Raw genomic sequence first — 15,761 nt, 5'->3', positions numbered from 1 at the left:
TTTTAAAAACCTTTTAAAAGTTACCATACAACATTGCAACATAATAGTGTTTAAATTTCTTTAAGTCAGATGTATACTCCACTTCGCCATTTCGCGAGAAGCTGTGATGAAAAAATTTATTCACAGCTTCGCGCGAAGGTATTCATGTATACTTCATCAAAATATCGCGAAGAATTGTTGCCTGCTCTGTGCTTTCATAAAGAAACTTGGCTGGCCTACCCCCCAAAAGTTGAATCAAATCCAACTCTCCGTGAAGCGAAGAAACCTGCTCCCAAGGAAATTTCAGCTCAAATTACTTGCGGCCTCTAAAATTGCGGTCGCAAGTGGAGTATACATCGGACTTTGTCTTGAGCACTTCTGCACAAAACTGAACAAAGGCATTTTTTTATATAGAATGTCTTAAAACATTTTCCCAATATTTTAATAGCAAGTCATTTTAAGTTATTTAAACATGTTTCAACTTTTTAAAAACCTGTTTTATACAACATTTTGCAAAATATCTGGTTTGCTGGGTTAATTATTATCGGCATCTGATTTTAGCAGCAGTGTTTTTTGTGTGTACAAAGCATAATTAATGCATCATGTCAAATGAGTTGGATATCCACCATATGAAATTTTTAACTTTCAAACACTAAATTCTGCCAAAATCATTTGTTTCGAAGTTTTAAACTTGCCACAAAGTTCTTTGTCACAAATATCCTCATCCCCACTTTACTTCATTAAAATGAAGATGTTAGTATCAGGTGAAAGCTCCTATTTTTTGCAAAATTCAAATGAAATAAGCCCTTTCACAATTTCAGATCAAAGTGCATTATGGGTAATATCCATGAAACTTTTGAGAGATAAACATTGAGGACTTTGCACTTTAAAGAAAAAAGCTACCTACTTGTATTTTTCACATTCTTTGGTCCAAATGTCTTCTCAATACTTGCATATTATATACTAGCAAAGTATTGATTGTGATTGTTTTAAATGGCTAATCTTGTAAAAGAGTTCATTCACCCTGCTGTCAATGGGGGAGATTGGTTGATCACTGTCTGAGCATAACAGTTGCAATTTTCTGAAATTGTGAAATTGTGAAAGGGCTTATAGTTATTTATTTTCTAAGGCACTATGAATAAAAACATGTCAGTTTGGTTGTAACCACCCTGGAAGACTTGTACTGTTTGTTCTCTGGGCAACTGTGATACACAATAACACTTTGACAACATTTAAAAAAAAAACCAACAATGTTTTAAACACATATTTGCTTGTGTTTGGTATGTGACACAATCAAGAGGAATAAGTTTAATTCTTGCTAATATTTTTAAATATTAAAAATATTTAAAAATCGAGTTATTGAACAAAACAGGTGGTAAATTTGTATGTTTTACTTTGTTTTTATTATTTTTAAAGTTAGAAGACTCATTCCTCTTGATCTTATCACAAATGTATTATAATTAACATTCAACCTCTTCAATCTTGTAAAACATTTTGACAGATCAGACATCTTTCAAATTTAGTAGGGATTGTAATAATGCCATCAGTCAGAAACTATAATTAAATTCAATTTTTCTTAAGCTATTGTCTTACAGGTCTATACGGGTGTAATTATAATCAATTGCTATGTTCCATTATAATTATTATAATCATAATCAGTATTTTATTACTCCACATATATATATAGAATCAGAATCAGATTTCATTGACATTCATCTTACAATAAGATATGGTCAAACAACGGATATATACAAATAAGTATACAAATAAAGTACCAAGAACAATATAAAAATTTACAACTATAAAGAATATAATATAAATTAACTAGGCATAGGCCTATTATTTAAATTCCATTGTTCAAACACAGTATATATGAAATTGGCAACTGCATTGGTGGTGTCAAAATCATTGGCACCCATGATAAGAAATTTATCATTTTCATTTGAATTGTTTGTATCAAAAATATCATCTATTAATTTGTCTTCAATTTCATTGAGATCACAATATTTGCAAATTCTCAATTACATGTAAAATTACAAATTGCACATGTTACATTAAGAACAGTAAAAAATATTGTACACTTTTAAAACTTTTTAAAAGATGTTAAAAATTGCACCTAACTCTTCACTAGGACTCTACCTGTTTTTCTTCTTATTTGTATTTAGCATAGAGTATTTCTGAACCATACTTCGACCTTAATATGGACATGTCAAAGTGCTTGATTCAGACTCTAGATAGCTTCAGAGAGGTATTTGTTGAGAGAACTCTTTTACAATCCGTTTATCATCATACTTCCTTACTTTTTTGTCTTGCCTGAAAGGAGTGACTATATATAATCACTTTTCATAAAACTCATGCATAGCTTCACCAATAAATATGGGCTTATCAAATTTTATATCAAACTTGGGCCACAGCTGCATAGGAAGTTTCGTGTAATGGTGGAGTACAAGGCATAGATTAATAACATGTAGATTGGAATATTCCATGCCTGTGCCCTCTAAATGTTCTTATGCAGTCAAGTTAGCTCAATCGATAGGCGTTCGACTATGGTGCGAGAGGTTGCGGGTTCGAACCCTGGCGGTGCCTAGTTCGCTCTCGTGTAAAAATTGAGTTAGCTTGAAATTCCCCTGGACAAGGAACTTACTGCTTATTTGTCTCGTTGTAACCCGTACGAAACTCGGGGAGCTGATCCTGGTTGCGAAGGTTATTTGTGGAATGTCTAGGGTGTGCGCTCTTGAAGCAGCAAAGTCCCTGAATTGTTGTATAATGGTTTATGGAATGATGTGGGGCCGTAGTGGTCAGCGACAACCTGTAAAGTGTGCTGAGGCTTGTGGATCAACGTCTAGGCGTTGTGCCTGTGCGTGCGCACTATAAATCACTGCGCTTTTTTTTTTCTTTTTTTTTTTGAAGCTGAACCTGGCGACATCGATATCGCTCATCTGAGCTCACACTGAGCGCTCAACTGTTAGCGCTTTACATGTGAACTCTCTTTTGTGTATGCTACTTTTGAGTTTGCTAACACACCCCTTACATATCTTCGACCACCTTAGGCAACATGACCACCTTCCGCGGTATGGTACAAGGTCACACATTGAGATCAAAGGTCATTGAGGTCAACTTGTAAAATAGGCTGAAAATGAAACAAGTCTTTAAGGAATCGGATATTAACGAGTGAGAGTAGACCAGACATATTGATTTGCATTCTGAATTCGAGAAATCGATATCAAATAATTTTGATTTTTTGAAATTCACGATATAATACAAATTTTATGACAAATTATTTTATATTTTTTCAAAATTTTTGATGTTTAACAGTCCTGGAAGTAAACTTTATAAATCTAATGGTTATGTACTTAGAGTGTATGTATAGCTGGGGGGAGCTGATGATCAATTGGAAATTTGACCTTTCATACTGAAGATATACATTTTCCCCAAAAAAAGACCTAAATTGTTTATGGAGTTTTGGGAAAAAAATCATATACTGTATTGTTTGTAATAAACGCTCCCCCTCTAATAAACGCCCCTTCCAATATTTCTGTGAAAAATTGACAAAAATGTAAACATTTCCATGTCATATCATGTGAGTGTATTGCTTAAACTTGCATCAGTCATGTCAGTCATAATTGCATGGACAAAACCTGTTATGACTCAAACTTCCATCAATTTCATTGCATGGTAGAATTTCACCAGATTCTTGCTTTATGATGCACTTACGGGTGTAATTTTGTTGTATTTACCACAAAAATGTCATTTTCCGTGGGCGGTGCCAAGGAAATAACATTAGTATAGTCATAAATCCCTCATTTTTACAGGAGCACCATCGGGAAATTGAACCTGATTTTTTAAGTTATTTTCATTGACAATTCACTTCCAATAATTGCCCCCCTTTTGGACCAATACGGTATCTTCAATACGAAAGGTCAAAATTAAATTGTCAATTGATTGTTAGCTTTTCATCCAAGCTACATACACTTAAAGTACATCAATAGATTTATAAAATTTACTTCAAGGACTGTTAAATTTCAAAAACATGATCAATTTTTAATCATTTACCATAAAATATGTGTATTATAGGAGTTCACACCAGTAAATACAAGTCTCCTACACCCTGGGAGAAAAAAATCAGTGTTTCAAACGAGGAAACGTGCAATAAGACTGAATTAAATCCATTAGAAAAGGCTTAAAACCAACTATTAGGCCCTGATTCATATTTAACCCTCATTTAGGCCTGGGAGATAGATTGTCTGTGAAAAATGAGCAGGATCTGACTTTTAATTACAATTTGGCTAAACTTTCAAAATGTGTTACATTTCAGAAACACCAAGCTATTCATGAGGTGGTGTATGCTGTATGGGCTATAGGGTGATCTAGTCAGCATTTTTCTGGAAAAAAATGCTGGACTCCGTGTATAATTTCTACAATAGATGACTTCATCTGACCTCCGTTTTGCAGAAAAGGTAAGTTTTGAAGAACTGAGTCGCTCTGGAGTCAAGAAAATGATGTTTTCCTGGACCCTGTTTGTACAGAAAGTCAATAGAAGCTATTTACTGGTGTGCACCCTATAATGCAAATTGCAAAAAATCCAAATTATTTGATATCAGAAGGACATTCTTTGTATTCAGAATCCAATTCGGTATGTCTGATGTGCTCTCATGTCCCACAAAAAATACTGTCCAAACGTTGCTACCAGAGCCCTTAAGGAATAGGCATATTTACTATGTGTGTTGTACACTTTCAATATGTCTTTTAACAACCTATTTAGTACTCCCATCCCTAGTTTTTTACCAAAAGTAATCACGAAAGCTGGCGCTTGCGAAAGCAGGCAAGACTTGTGGTTTGAAAGCCGCCATGTTTGAAAATGTGGATTATTATTTCTGCTTCTAAGATTTGCAATGAAGTGGATAATGTGGATTAATACCCATCTGCATGGGTAGGAATCTAATTTCTGTCTTTTCCAAGAGATACACATTCATCATTGAACGTGAAATGGCCTGTATGTATAATCTTTTCGAACAATGCATTTCACTTGCAACATCCAAATCAATCGCTATAACAACTGTTCTTTCCAGACCACTGAACCTACGAACAGATTCAAGAAGTAGACACCCATTATTCTGTTTACTTGAGTCAGTAACAACTTCAATACCATGTGGTTTGGCCTGCCTTTCAAGTGCTTTAATATATTTTGTACCATGTCCGACAGTACTGACCAAGACAACCATGTTTTGCACTTTACAATTAGCTTCTCTATGACTCAATACTATTTGCAGAATTTGCCGTGTTACATTATCCACGATAAAAGGTCTTACTATCTTTTGCTCTACATACCCCTTCACTCTATGGATAACATCTGTTTTGGGTAATAATTTCGAATCATACAAAAGTTGGAACCCTTCCCAAAGGTCATCATCTTTTCTCACTTGAGACCTAGTCCTTGTTTTACTGATGGCATCAAATACATGTTTTGGATTTCGTACTACCTCACACAACAAGTACATTTTATCTCTTTGATAGGATAGACGTGGAAGGCCAGAGGGAAATCTGTGTTCTTTCTGTGACATGTCAAGAAATACCCACAAATAACCTCTTGAATAACAGTTGATGGCATTCTCTTTTACTATCTGTTTAGCTTTACGATACCAATGAAATGTTTCACCTTTTACTTCATCACGGAAATTCTGTGCTTCGTCAATCAAGATATGTTGGTATTTAAGTTTATCGGAGTTCTCCTTGAAATACTCTCGAGTAATTGCTCGAAGACCAGCAGTATTTTTCCTGAAAGTGAACAAATATGTAAAAGTAAAGACTTGTTAAATGTGCTTCATAAATAAAAGGGCACATTGATTTGATGTCGGGAAACAAGTAAAACAGCGACAAAATGCAGGGAAACAAGAAACAAAATTTAATGTACTCGCTGCAGAATTAAGTTTGATAGCTAAGACTAATTTCAAGACCCTCAAAAGTGTAAATCCTGCCAAAATGACAATGAAATACAGACCAAATACAGGGGGACAAGACACAACAAATGTACACATGCATTTCTTGTTTCTTTCTTCAGTTTGACATCTAAATGCAGGGCAGTGGCATAGATAGGGGTTGTGGCACCCGGGGCAAGGATACAGAATAGCGCTCCTGGCTCATTCCCAATTCATTAAACAATTGTCTGCAGAGTGTGAGAAAATAATAATAATAATAATAATAATAATACGACTCTTGTATAGCGCTTTACACCGAAGTCCCTTAGCGCTTAAACATGAAAAACAAATAACAAACAATACCTACACAATACAACCTACATACATTTTGTGCATGTGATGTACATGTAAATGAACAAATTTAAAGTAAACATAAGATAAATCAATTGTCATAAAATGCTAGAGTAAACAAATGTGTTTTCAATGCCGATTTAAATTGAACAAGAGTCTGAGAGTTTTTAACATTATAAGGTAAATTGTTCCAAAGTTCAGGAGCAGCGAAGTAGAAAGATCTCTGGCCATAAGATACAGTAGCAACTGATGTAGAAACGAGATAGCGTTTAGAGGATGAACGTAGATTACGAGAAGGTTTGTATTCCTGAATCAAATCAGCAAGATAGTCTGGAGCAAGTCCATGAAAACATTTGTAAGCCAGAAGAAGAATTTTGTATATGATACGATATTTAACAGGAAGCCAATGAAAATTTACCCAAATACTACTAATTTGGTTATAATCAAGATGAATTTTGGTCTCTAAATGATTTTTCAAACTATTTATGTTGAAATGCATGTGCTGCTAAGTGCTCAAAAAGTTACTTTTTGACTTTCACCACTTGGCGGGGGTATTTTTGCGCCCCCTTAAGATGGCGCTCAGGGCATGTGTCCCAAATGCCCCTAGCTATGCCACTAATGCATGGTCACCATAAAACAAAATTTGTGCAAACATTTTATAACTCAAAATCTCTGGTAAGGCCTGTAATTTTACATTTATCACATATCTCTTATGACAGAAAAAATAATTATTATTATTACCATTGGTGTAAAAATTGCCCAAAATGGTAAGTATAGCCCTGGTCAGGTTTGTTATGCCCTCCAATGGCTGACTTATGGTATCCTTTATTTATTAATTTAATAATCGCTATGATTTGTTCATGCATTAAGAAACATTCTAACAGATTATTCTGTATAAGTTATGCACATGCCTCATAAAATACAAAAAAAACATGAATTGAACTTACTGCATGAAATCAGCAAGCGGTTTGGTCTCACATATGTACAGGACTGTATGAGGACCAGATCTATTCATCAGGTGTCTAGCGATGATACCCGCCATAAGTGTTTTTCCGGTGCCTGGTAGCCCATGAATAAACAGTGTCTGATGACTTTGCAACTTGGACCACAGGAGATTGCATTGAGATTCTGTTAGAAGAAACAAACTTTGTTCTCCTATGATCTGCGCAAATGAAGAAACTGTACAATTTAGTGTAACAACTAATGCTTCCAACATGGGATTCAGCTTTGTTGCACTCATCCAGAAACTTGGCATAGGTTTCGAGAATAGATCAGACAGTTTAAAATCAGCCAAATCACTGCATGTGTGATGACACAGAACAAACTGAGTCATGTCTATGCCTTCTTGGACCAGAAAGTTTGTTCGCAGCTGTTCATCTAGCATCTTTGCAACCTCCTTGCTGGTAGCTTCTTCTTGTTGGCCAACTGTAATCAGGTGAACTCCTTTGGTGTCACTCATTAACAGAATGTTGAAGGCTTCGTGTAACTGTTCATCTATCTCAAAGACTTTTGCAAAGTTGCATACCACAAGAACACCTCTTTCTGACTTTTCACAGCTTTTTTTAAACTTGCTGATATCTGGTTGCTCATCTGTGGGAATGTCACACCATACTGTGTACTTTCCTTTACCTGAAAAATAATTTCAAATATAGGCCTACATTAACTCAGTTTAGTAGCCTTAAATGTAGAGGATTTAAGGACTTCCCATTATGCACTGTAAAAGTGCTATCACCAGAGTTTCAACTGCCACTTTACTTTCAAATCCCATTGAATTCTGTGCAAAAGATGTTGTTTTAAAATTGTGTGTGTGTCATTATTACTTTTCAGAACAAAAGTGATGTGTGTATAAAGGATAATTCACACCTTCTGTAGGTAACATAAAATGTGACATCAACCAGCATATTGACAGTGTTTTTATTGTAAATATAGCAGTATACAAATTTAAATTTAACAATGTCCTTCTATGCAGCATAGCAGAGCAGTGGTGTCATGATACTCACACTGCTCTGCTGCACAGTTAACCAAGTTGTGCTGTATGCTAGTAGTACTTAAATCATCCTCTGCCTTAAATATATGTTAACAAAATACTATACTCATCAGACAACTTAAGTGCATAGACAAACCAACAATTCCTTCAAAATATAACAAGCATGGTAGAAAGTTGCCTTCTCAGCCATCATTAGCATGCCTTCAATTGGGCACAAGAATATGACTGCATGCAATATTGTAATAAGGTTTTCTGAAAATGATAATTATTTTTGTTTGTTTGCTTGTTTGTTTGTTTCCCTGCACAGTTTTGGATTGTTATTATTTTTAATTTTGCAATTTAAAAGGTTGGATTAAAAGGTTGGCTGATTATACTATTCCAAATTGGAAGTGCAAATTACAAACCACATATTATAAAATGAATAAAGCATGCACAGTTAAATACTCTAGGTGATACTTAGAGGAGGCTTAAAGGCATTCCTACAATGCACTATGATTGGGTGCATGGTCAGAAACCCCATTGGGTTATGGAAATGCCTTTAAACATCCGCTGGGTGATACTCAGTGTAGTGTATTTCCACTCATTCATGGGGCCATAATTGTTGCCAAATCAGGAATGAATTTCCTGTAATAGCTAATTCCTCCACATAGGGAATGTAGCTTTTGCTTGTTTGTGGGGGCTGGGGCATCAATGATCGCTTGAACTTTCGTTTGCGTTGGGTGTATTCCAATCTTGTCGATCTTGAATCCCAGATACTCTACACTATCATTCATAAATGTACACTTAGACTTTTTCAGTCTTACCCCCCAGTACACCCTTCAGATTTTTCTTGTGGTCATCATCATTAATTCCTGTAATAATAATATCATCCACAAACACAGCTACCCCTTCCAAACCAGTGAGAATTTTCTCCATTAATTCCTGGAATATCGCATTTGCACTCGATATCCCAAATGCTAACCTAGTGAATCGAAAAAGACCTAGGTGACTATTTATAGTCACATATTCTCTTGAATTCTCATCAAGTTGTACTTGCTGATATGTACTTGACATATCCAACTTCGAAAATTTCTGGCCACCATTTAGTTTTAGCAATAACTCATCTGGTGTTGGTAGTGGGTGCTCTTTTGCTTTTAATACAGGGTTTATTGTGATTTTGTAATCACCACATACCCTTACATCTCCCGATGGCTTTCTTACCGGGACAATTGGCGTTGCCCAGTCGGAGTAATCGACCTTTTCTAGAACTCCATCTTTCACCATCTTTTCTAATTCATCTGCTACCTTATCTTTAAGTGCAAATGGCACAGGCCTGGGTTTGTAAAACTTGGGCTTTGCATCTTCTACTAATTCTAGTTTCACTTTAACATCTTTGATGCAGCCACGGCCCTCCTTGAATACATCATACATTGAAATTTCTTCTTCAATGCTCTTGGTTTTGGCATGTTTCGTCTGAACACGCTTTACATCAAATATCCTTTTCCAATCTAATTGGATTCTTGTCAGCCAATCACGGCCTAGAAGGCTAGGGTAGTGCTTCCCTTTTTCTCCAATCACATAGAGAGGCACTTTTTCTGATTTGCCATCTACCCCTTTCACCTTTACCATTACTTTCCCGTGAACTTTGAGGCTTTCTCCTGTTATCGTTTTGAATTTAACGGAGGTTTTCTGTATGGGCATTCTCCCAAATTTCTCCCGAAATTCCTGGTGTGATATCAAACTTTTCCCACACCCAGTATCAACTTCCATTTCCATTGATACATCATTGATCCTCATTTTCGTTACTATGGGATCATCATGCTTAGATCCAAGAGCATTGATGAAGTGAACGTTACTTTCATCAGTAAAATCACTATCATCCTGATCACTTGAACTGTACTCACTGTCACTATCCTCAAATTTGTGAACTCCAGATTTTTTCTTATAATACGTACTCTTTTTACGCCTATGTTTCTTACTACTAGTACTAGTACTCTTAGTTTTACTACTATCTGTACTCTTACCACCCCCTTTGCTGCTTTGGCATACACTTCTCAAATGTCCTTTCCGTCCACAGTTCTCGCATGTGTAGCTTCTGTACTTACAATCTTTCTTCATATGATTGTTCTTTCCACAACAGTAGCAGTTCATATTTCTCAGTTCAACTCGCTTTACAGCTGTCTTCTTTTCGTCGTCCTTAATTTCCTCGGTTTCCCTGTCCGCTGTTTCCATGCTGATGGCAATTTTCTCAACCTTGTCCAAAGTTATTACACTTTCTTCCTTGGCAAACAGTCTTCGCTTGATTGCTTTGTTCTTCAATCCACATAAAAAAATGTCTCTGATGGCAGTTTCGCGAAAGTTTCCGAATGCGCAATCCTGGGCAAGTTTCTTTAGGCTCACCAAAAAGTCTGCAATGGACTCTCCTTCCTTCTGCGTTCGACGATAGAACTTGTACCGATTTGCTAAAGTTGTTTTCTTGGGGTTGTAGTAGTCATTGAGTTTTTCACATATTTCGCTAAACTTCAAATCCTTAGGCTTTGTAGGTGCTGACATGTCTCTCAGTTGCCTATTATCTATCTATGCCCGTGCAACGGGGCATAGATATTGTATTCGTTGCGTTTAGTTTTCTCCTTCTTATCTATGCCCGTGCAACGGGGCATAGATATTGTATTTGTTGTGTTTAGTTTTCTCCTCCGTCTTCTTCTCCTTCTCCGTAAGACCACTTCTTTGCACTCCTCTAGCTGCAGAACTAAAGTAGCCTTGGGGCCCATACTTGGTATACTGATGGCCCATGACCCCTAAAAATTTCCTAGGGTACCCCCGACCCCAGAGGTCAAAGGTCATGGGCTACAGGGGGCAATATGTGTAAAATTTCAAACAGCTCTAGCTCAAGAACTATAGCGCCCTCAGGGTTCATACTTAGTATAATGATGACCCATGACCGCTAAATGTAAACTATGGTAGCCACAACCCCAGAGGTCAAAGGTCATAGGCTACAGGTAGCAATATGTGTAAACTTTTAAAACAGCTTTAGCTCAAGAACTATAGCGCCCTCAGGGTTCATACTTGGTACAACGATGGCCCATGACCCTTAGATATTTTCTGCAGTAACATCGACCCAATAGGTCAAAGGTCACGGGCTACAAGGGGCAATATGTGTAAAATTTCAAACAGCTCTTGCTCAGGAACTACAGCGCCCTTAGGGTTCATACTTGGTACAATGATGACCCATGACCCTAGATGTATTCTATTTTAGCCGCATCCCCAGAGGTCAAAGTCTAAAGGCTTTAAAAAGCAAACTAGGTATGACATATTTACACAGTGTAGTGCAATAGGTAGTATTTTGTTAGCTACCTGTGTTTGCAATGATAAAGGTCTGAATCGTACATCAAGGAAACTCATCACTTGACAAAAACTCCCTGAAAAGGGAATGTGTAGGCATTTTGATTTTGGTTCCTTGGACCACCTCAAAAGGTTGTCATGATGGGAAAAGGGGTGTGGTTGGTTAAGGGGTGGGGTATTAGAGAGAGTGTGGCCCAGGCTGGTGGTGTTTTAGAGTGAGCGAGGGTCTGATGGGGTATAAGAGAGAGTGAAGGCTTGGTAGGGTATTAGAGAGAGTGTGTGCTAGTCTGGTGGTGTTTTAGAGAGATTGATGGTCTGATGGGGTATAAGAGAGAGTGAAGGCTTGGTAGGGTATTAGAGAGAGTGTGGGCCAGTCTGGTGGTGTTCTAGAGAGAGTGAGTGTATAGTGAGTATAAGAGAGAGTGAAGGCTTGGTGAGGTATTAGAGAGAGTATGGGTCAGTCTGGTGATGTTTTAGAGCGAGTGAGTGTCTGATGGAGTATAAGAGAGAGTGAGGGTCTGATGGGGTATAAGAGAGCGTGTGGTCCAGTCTGGTGGTGTTTTAGAGAGTGATGGTCTGATGGGGGTATAAAAGAGAGTGAAGGCTTGGTAGGGTATTAGAATTAGAGAGAGTGTGGACCAGTCCAGTGTTATGAGCATTACATGTATATCAAATGAAAGCTTAAAACAAGTGCTTTCACATGGTGCTCACCAAGTTTTCGTTTGTGAATAGGGGAAGGGGGTTAGGTGTGGTCACGGGCATAGATATTCGTGTTTGGTCAAACACATCACTGTGGCGTCTAGTTCGCCTTCTTCTCCTTAAGACCAGTCCTTTGCACCCCTCTAGCTTAAGAACTAAAGTAGCCTCGGGGCCCATACTTGGTATAATGATGGCCCATGACCCCTAGAAATTTCCTGGGGTAGCCTCGACCCCAGAGGTCAAAGGTCATGGGCTACAGGGGGCAATATGTGTAAAATTTGAAGCATCTCTAGCTCAAGAACTATAGCGCCCTCAGGGTTCATACTTAGTATAATGATGGCCTATGACCCCTAGAAGTAAATTATGGTGGCCACGACCCCAGAGGTCAAAGGTCATAGGCTACAGGGAGCAATATGTGTAAACTTTTAAAACAGCTATTGCTCAAGAACTATAAGCGCCCTCAGGGTTCATACTTGGTGCGATGGTCCATGACCCTTAGATATTTTCTGCAGTAACATCGACCCCAGAGGTCAAACGTCATGGGCTACAGGGGGCAATATGTGTAAAATTTCAAATAGCTCTAGCTCTGGAACTACAGCGCCCTCAGGGTTCGTACTTGGTACAATGATGACCCATGACCCTATATGTATTAACTATGTTAGCCGCATCCCCAGAGGTCAAAGTCTAAAGGCTTTAAAAAGCAAACTAGGTACGACATATTAACACAGTGTAGCGCAAATGGTAGTATTTTGTTAGCTACCTGTGTTTGCAATGATAAAGGTCTGAATCGTACGTCAAGGAAACTCATCACTTGACAAAAACTCCCTAAAAAGGGAATGTGTAGGCATTTTGATTTTGGTTCCTTGGACCACCTCAAAAGGTTGTCATGATGGGACAAGGGGTGTGGTTGGTTAAGGGGTGGTGGGGTATTAGAGAGAGTGTGGTCCAGGCTGGTGGTGTTTTAGAGAGAGGGTCTGAAGGGGTATAAGAGAGAGTGAAGGTTTGGTAGGGTATAAGAGAGAGTTTGTGCTAGTCTGGTGGTGTTTTAGAGAGATTGATGGTCTGATGGGGTACAAGAGAGAGTGAAGGCTTGGTAGGGTATTAGAGAGAGTGTGTGCCAGTCTGGTGGTGTTCTAGAGAGAGTGAGTGTATAGTGAGTATAAGAGAGAGTGAAGGCTTAGTGGGGTATTAGAGAGAGTATGGGTCAGTCTGGTGATGTTTTAGTATAAGAGCGAGTGAATGTCTGATGGAGTATAAGAGAGAGTGAGGGTCTGGTGGAGTATTAGAGAGAGTGAGGGTCTGATGGGGTATAAGAGAGAGTGTGGTCCAGTCTGGTGGTGTTTTAGAGAGAGTGGTCTGATGGGGGTATAAAAGAGAGTGAAGGCTTGGTAGGGTATTAGAGAGAGTGTGGGCCAGTCCAGTGTTATGAGCATTACATGTATATCAACTGAAAGCTTAAAACAAGTGCTTTCACATGGTGCTCACCAAGTTTTCGTTTGTGAATAGGGTTAGGGGGTTAGGTGTGGTCACGGGCATAGATATTCGTGTTTGGTAAAACACATTACTGTGGCATCTAGTAACATTTTGCTCCAATAACAGAAATTAATGTTGCAACTCTATCAGCTTCCTTGTCAATCCCTGCTACCAGCCAATATTGTTCCAGTCTATCTTGATAACACTCAAAATCTTCCACATCGGGATCAAATTTGTCAAACATGATAGCTGGATTTCTGGTTGTATCTGGTGGTGCCATGGTTAAGTTTAGTCACTCTCAGGTATTTTTACGTGTCCTTACTCACGGGTTGTGATAATGTTGAAGTTCACTATTGTATTTCATATACAAGTCCAATGTTCTCTTATAGTTGTATTTCACTTATACAACTTTACTGGATTGACTCAGTTATCCTGTGTATAGTAGGCTCACTGAATTTATTTCACAATCCTCGTCGCCAGTTGTAGTGTATTTCCACTTAAATACATACATTAATATAAACACGCAATGAAGAGAATTTGGTAACACATCATTTGGGTTCAACATCTATATAACAACTGGTTTATTTAACCATATTCACATAAGTTAGTAAGTGTCATCATGTGACTGTTAGTATATACATATTCATTAGTTGTCAGTGACTTATGAGTCATTTACTTGGCTGATGATACCAAGGTTCTACATGTATATAGGTTATTATATACCACACTCAGGAGTAAATCAGTTTGTGGACACATATCATACTGTCCTCACAGATTAGAAATGAAAATATCGAGGGTTTCTGAACCAGAATGCCTTAACTCACTTTTTGGCCATTTTGAGATTTTGGTACCAAGATCCTTACGGCTTTCTGGTTCTCAACCCTCGATATGTATAGGTCTTCATAATACATTTATAACATACCATATCACGTTCCAAGTCTTTTTGAAAATACTAGGAATACATGTAAAACTAGACACTAACTACTAGTACTCCTTACATGTACGTGGAACAATAAATAACAGTATTTAAAGTTTGTCATTGCTTACTTGTTTTGAGGCATTTCTTTCTCAAATCTGATGGCAGGTATCCATTCAAAGCATACACTTTCTTGTCTGGGTCAGACAGTTTAAGTCTACTGAACTTTTGATGAACATCTACAATACAAATGTATAGTCAAAAAGGAAATTAAAAGTAATATCATAAAGCAACATAGCAAAATATCCAACAATACCGTGATTTAATGACTACATGAAAAATGATGTGTCTGTGTCATAATTGGTTCCTTTTCTGTATTGACAATGACAAAATTCGGTGCATCAAAGTTTGTGAAATAAATTGGCCTCAAAAAGAAACTTATAATTTTTCACAAGGTCATATCTTAAAATCCTCTCCATAAAAATGAACAAAAATTGCACACAGGATTACTTCAATACTCTACTCTAAACACATGTCAGTAACCGAGCAGTTGTCCAACTGACACAACAGCAAAATGCACTGACATGGAACACCTTCCTGGACCAAAATTCACAGCCCAACAGATTTCTTTTGTTGGGTTCCAATTATTCGCCTGTGAATGTGGACAACTACTTGGTTACTGACATAAAATAAATAAATAAATTTTGGATTTATAAAGCGCCTTTCTCCAGATCTTGGAGGACTCAAAGCGCTGTAATTTTGCTGCAATGGTGAATCATCACAATCAGATCGCATCAACTAGGCCAGTTGCTGCCGAACGGCGCACACCTATCCGCATTTAGATTGTAACATCCACCAATTATCTGTGCAGCTCCCCAAATTCCATTAAGTGCAGGAAGTTTTTGATAACCGAACAACTAATCACCAATTTTTGCGATACAGGAGGAAACCGGAGATCCCGGAGAAAACCTGCGAGAGCGAGCATGGAATCGGGACATGTGTTTAGAGTAGAGTATTGAAGTTATCCTGTGTGTACTTTTTGTTCATGTACAAATAATCTTATAAATAAAGTAATTTCTAATATCCCTGAGATATCATTGGTAAAACTGAGAACAGTTTT

At 37.6% G+C, this 15,761-nt stretch overlaps 1 protein-coding gene across 1 annotated transcript; it reads right to left on the bottom strand.

The window, feature by feature from the left end:
• Positions 1-3,357: 3,357 nt before the first annotated feature.
• LOC140142417 (uncharacterized) lies at positions 3,358-14,419 on the bottom strand. The gene is made up of 4 exons (XM_072164386.1): positions 13,834-14,419; positions 9,036-10,784; positions 7,193-7,874; positions 3,358-5,754 (listed from the first exon to the last, which is right to left on the bottom strand). Exons 1-4 carry the CDS (start codon positions 14,003-14,005, stop codon positions 4,860-4,862), a joined length of 3,498 nt encoding a protein of 1,165 aa, XP_072020487.1. The 5' UTR covers positions 14,006-14,419; the 3' UTR covers positions 3,358-4,859.
• Between the last annotated feature and the right edge of the window lie 1,342 nt (positions 14,420-15,761).

This window comes from Amphiura filiformis, chromosome 20 (assembly GCF_039555335.1).
Source record: "Amphiura filiformis chromosome 20, Afil_fr2py, whole genome shotgun sequence".
Taxonomy (NCBI): Eukaryota; Metazoa; Echinodermata; class Ophiuroidea; order Amphilepidida; family Amphiuridae; genus Amphiura; species Amphiura filiformis.
This window is presented reverse-complemented; position numbering and strand designations above follow the sequence as displayed.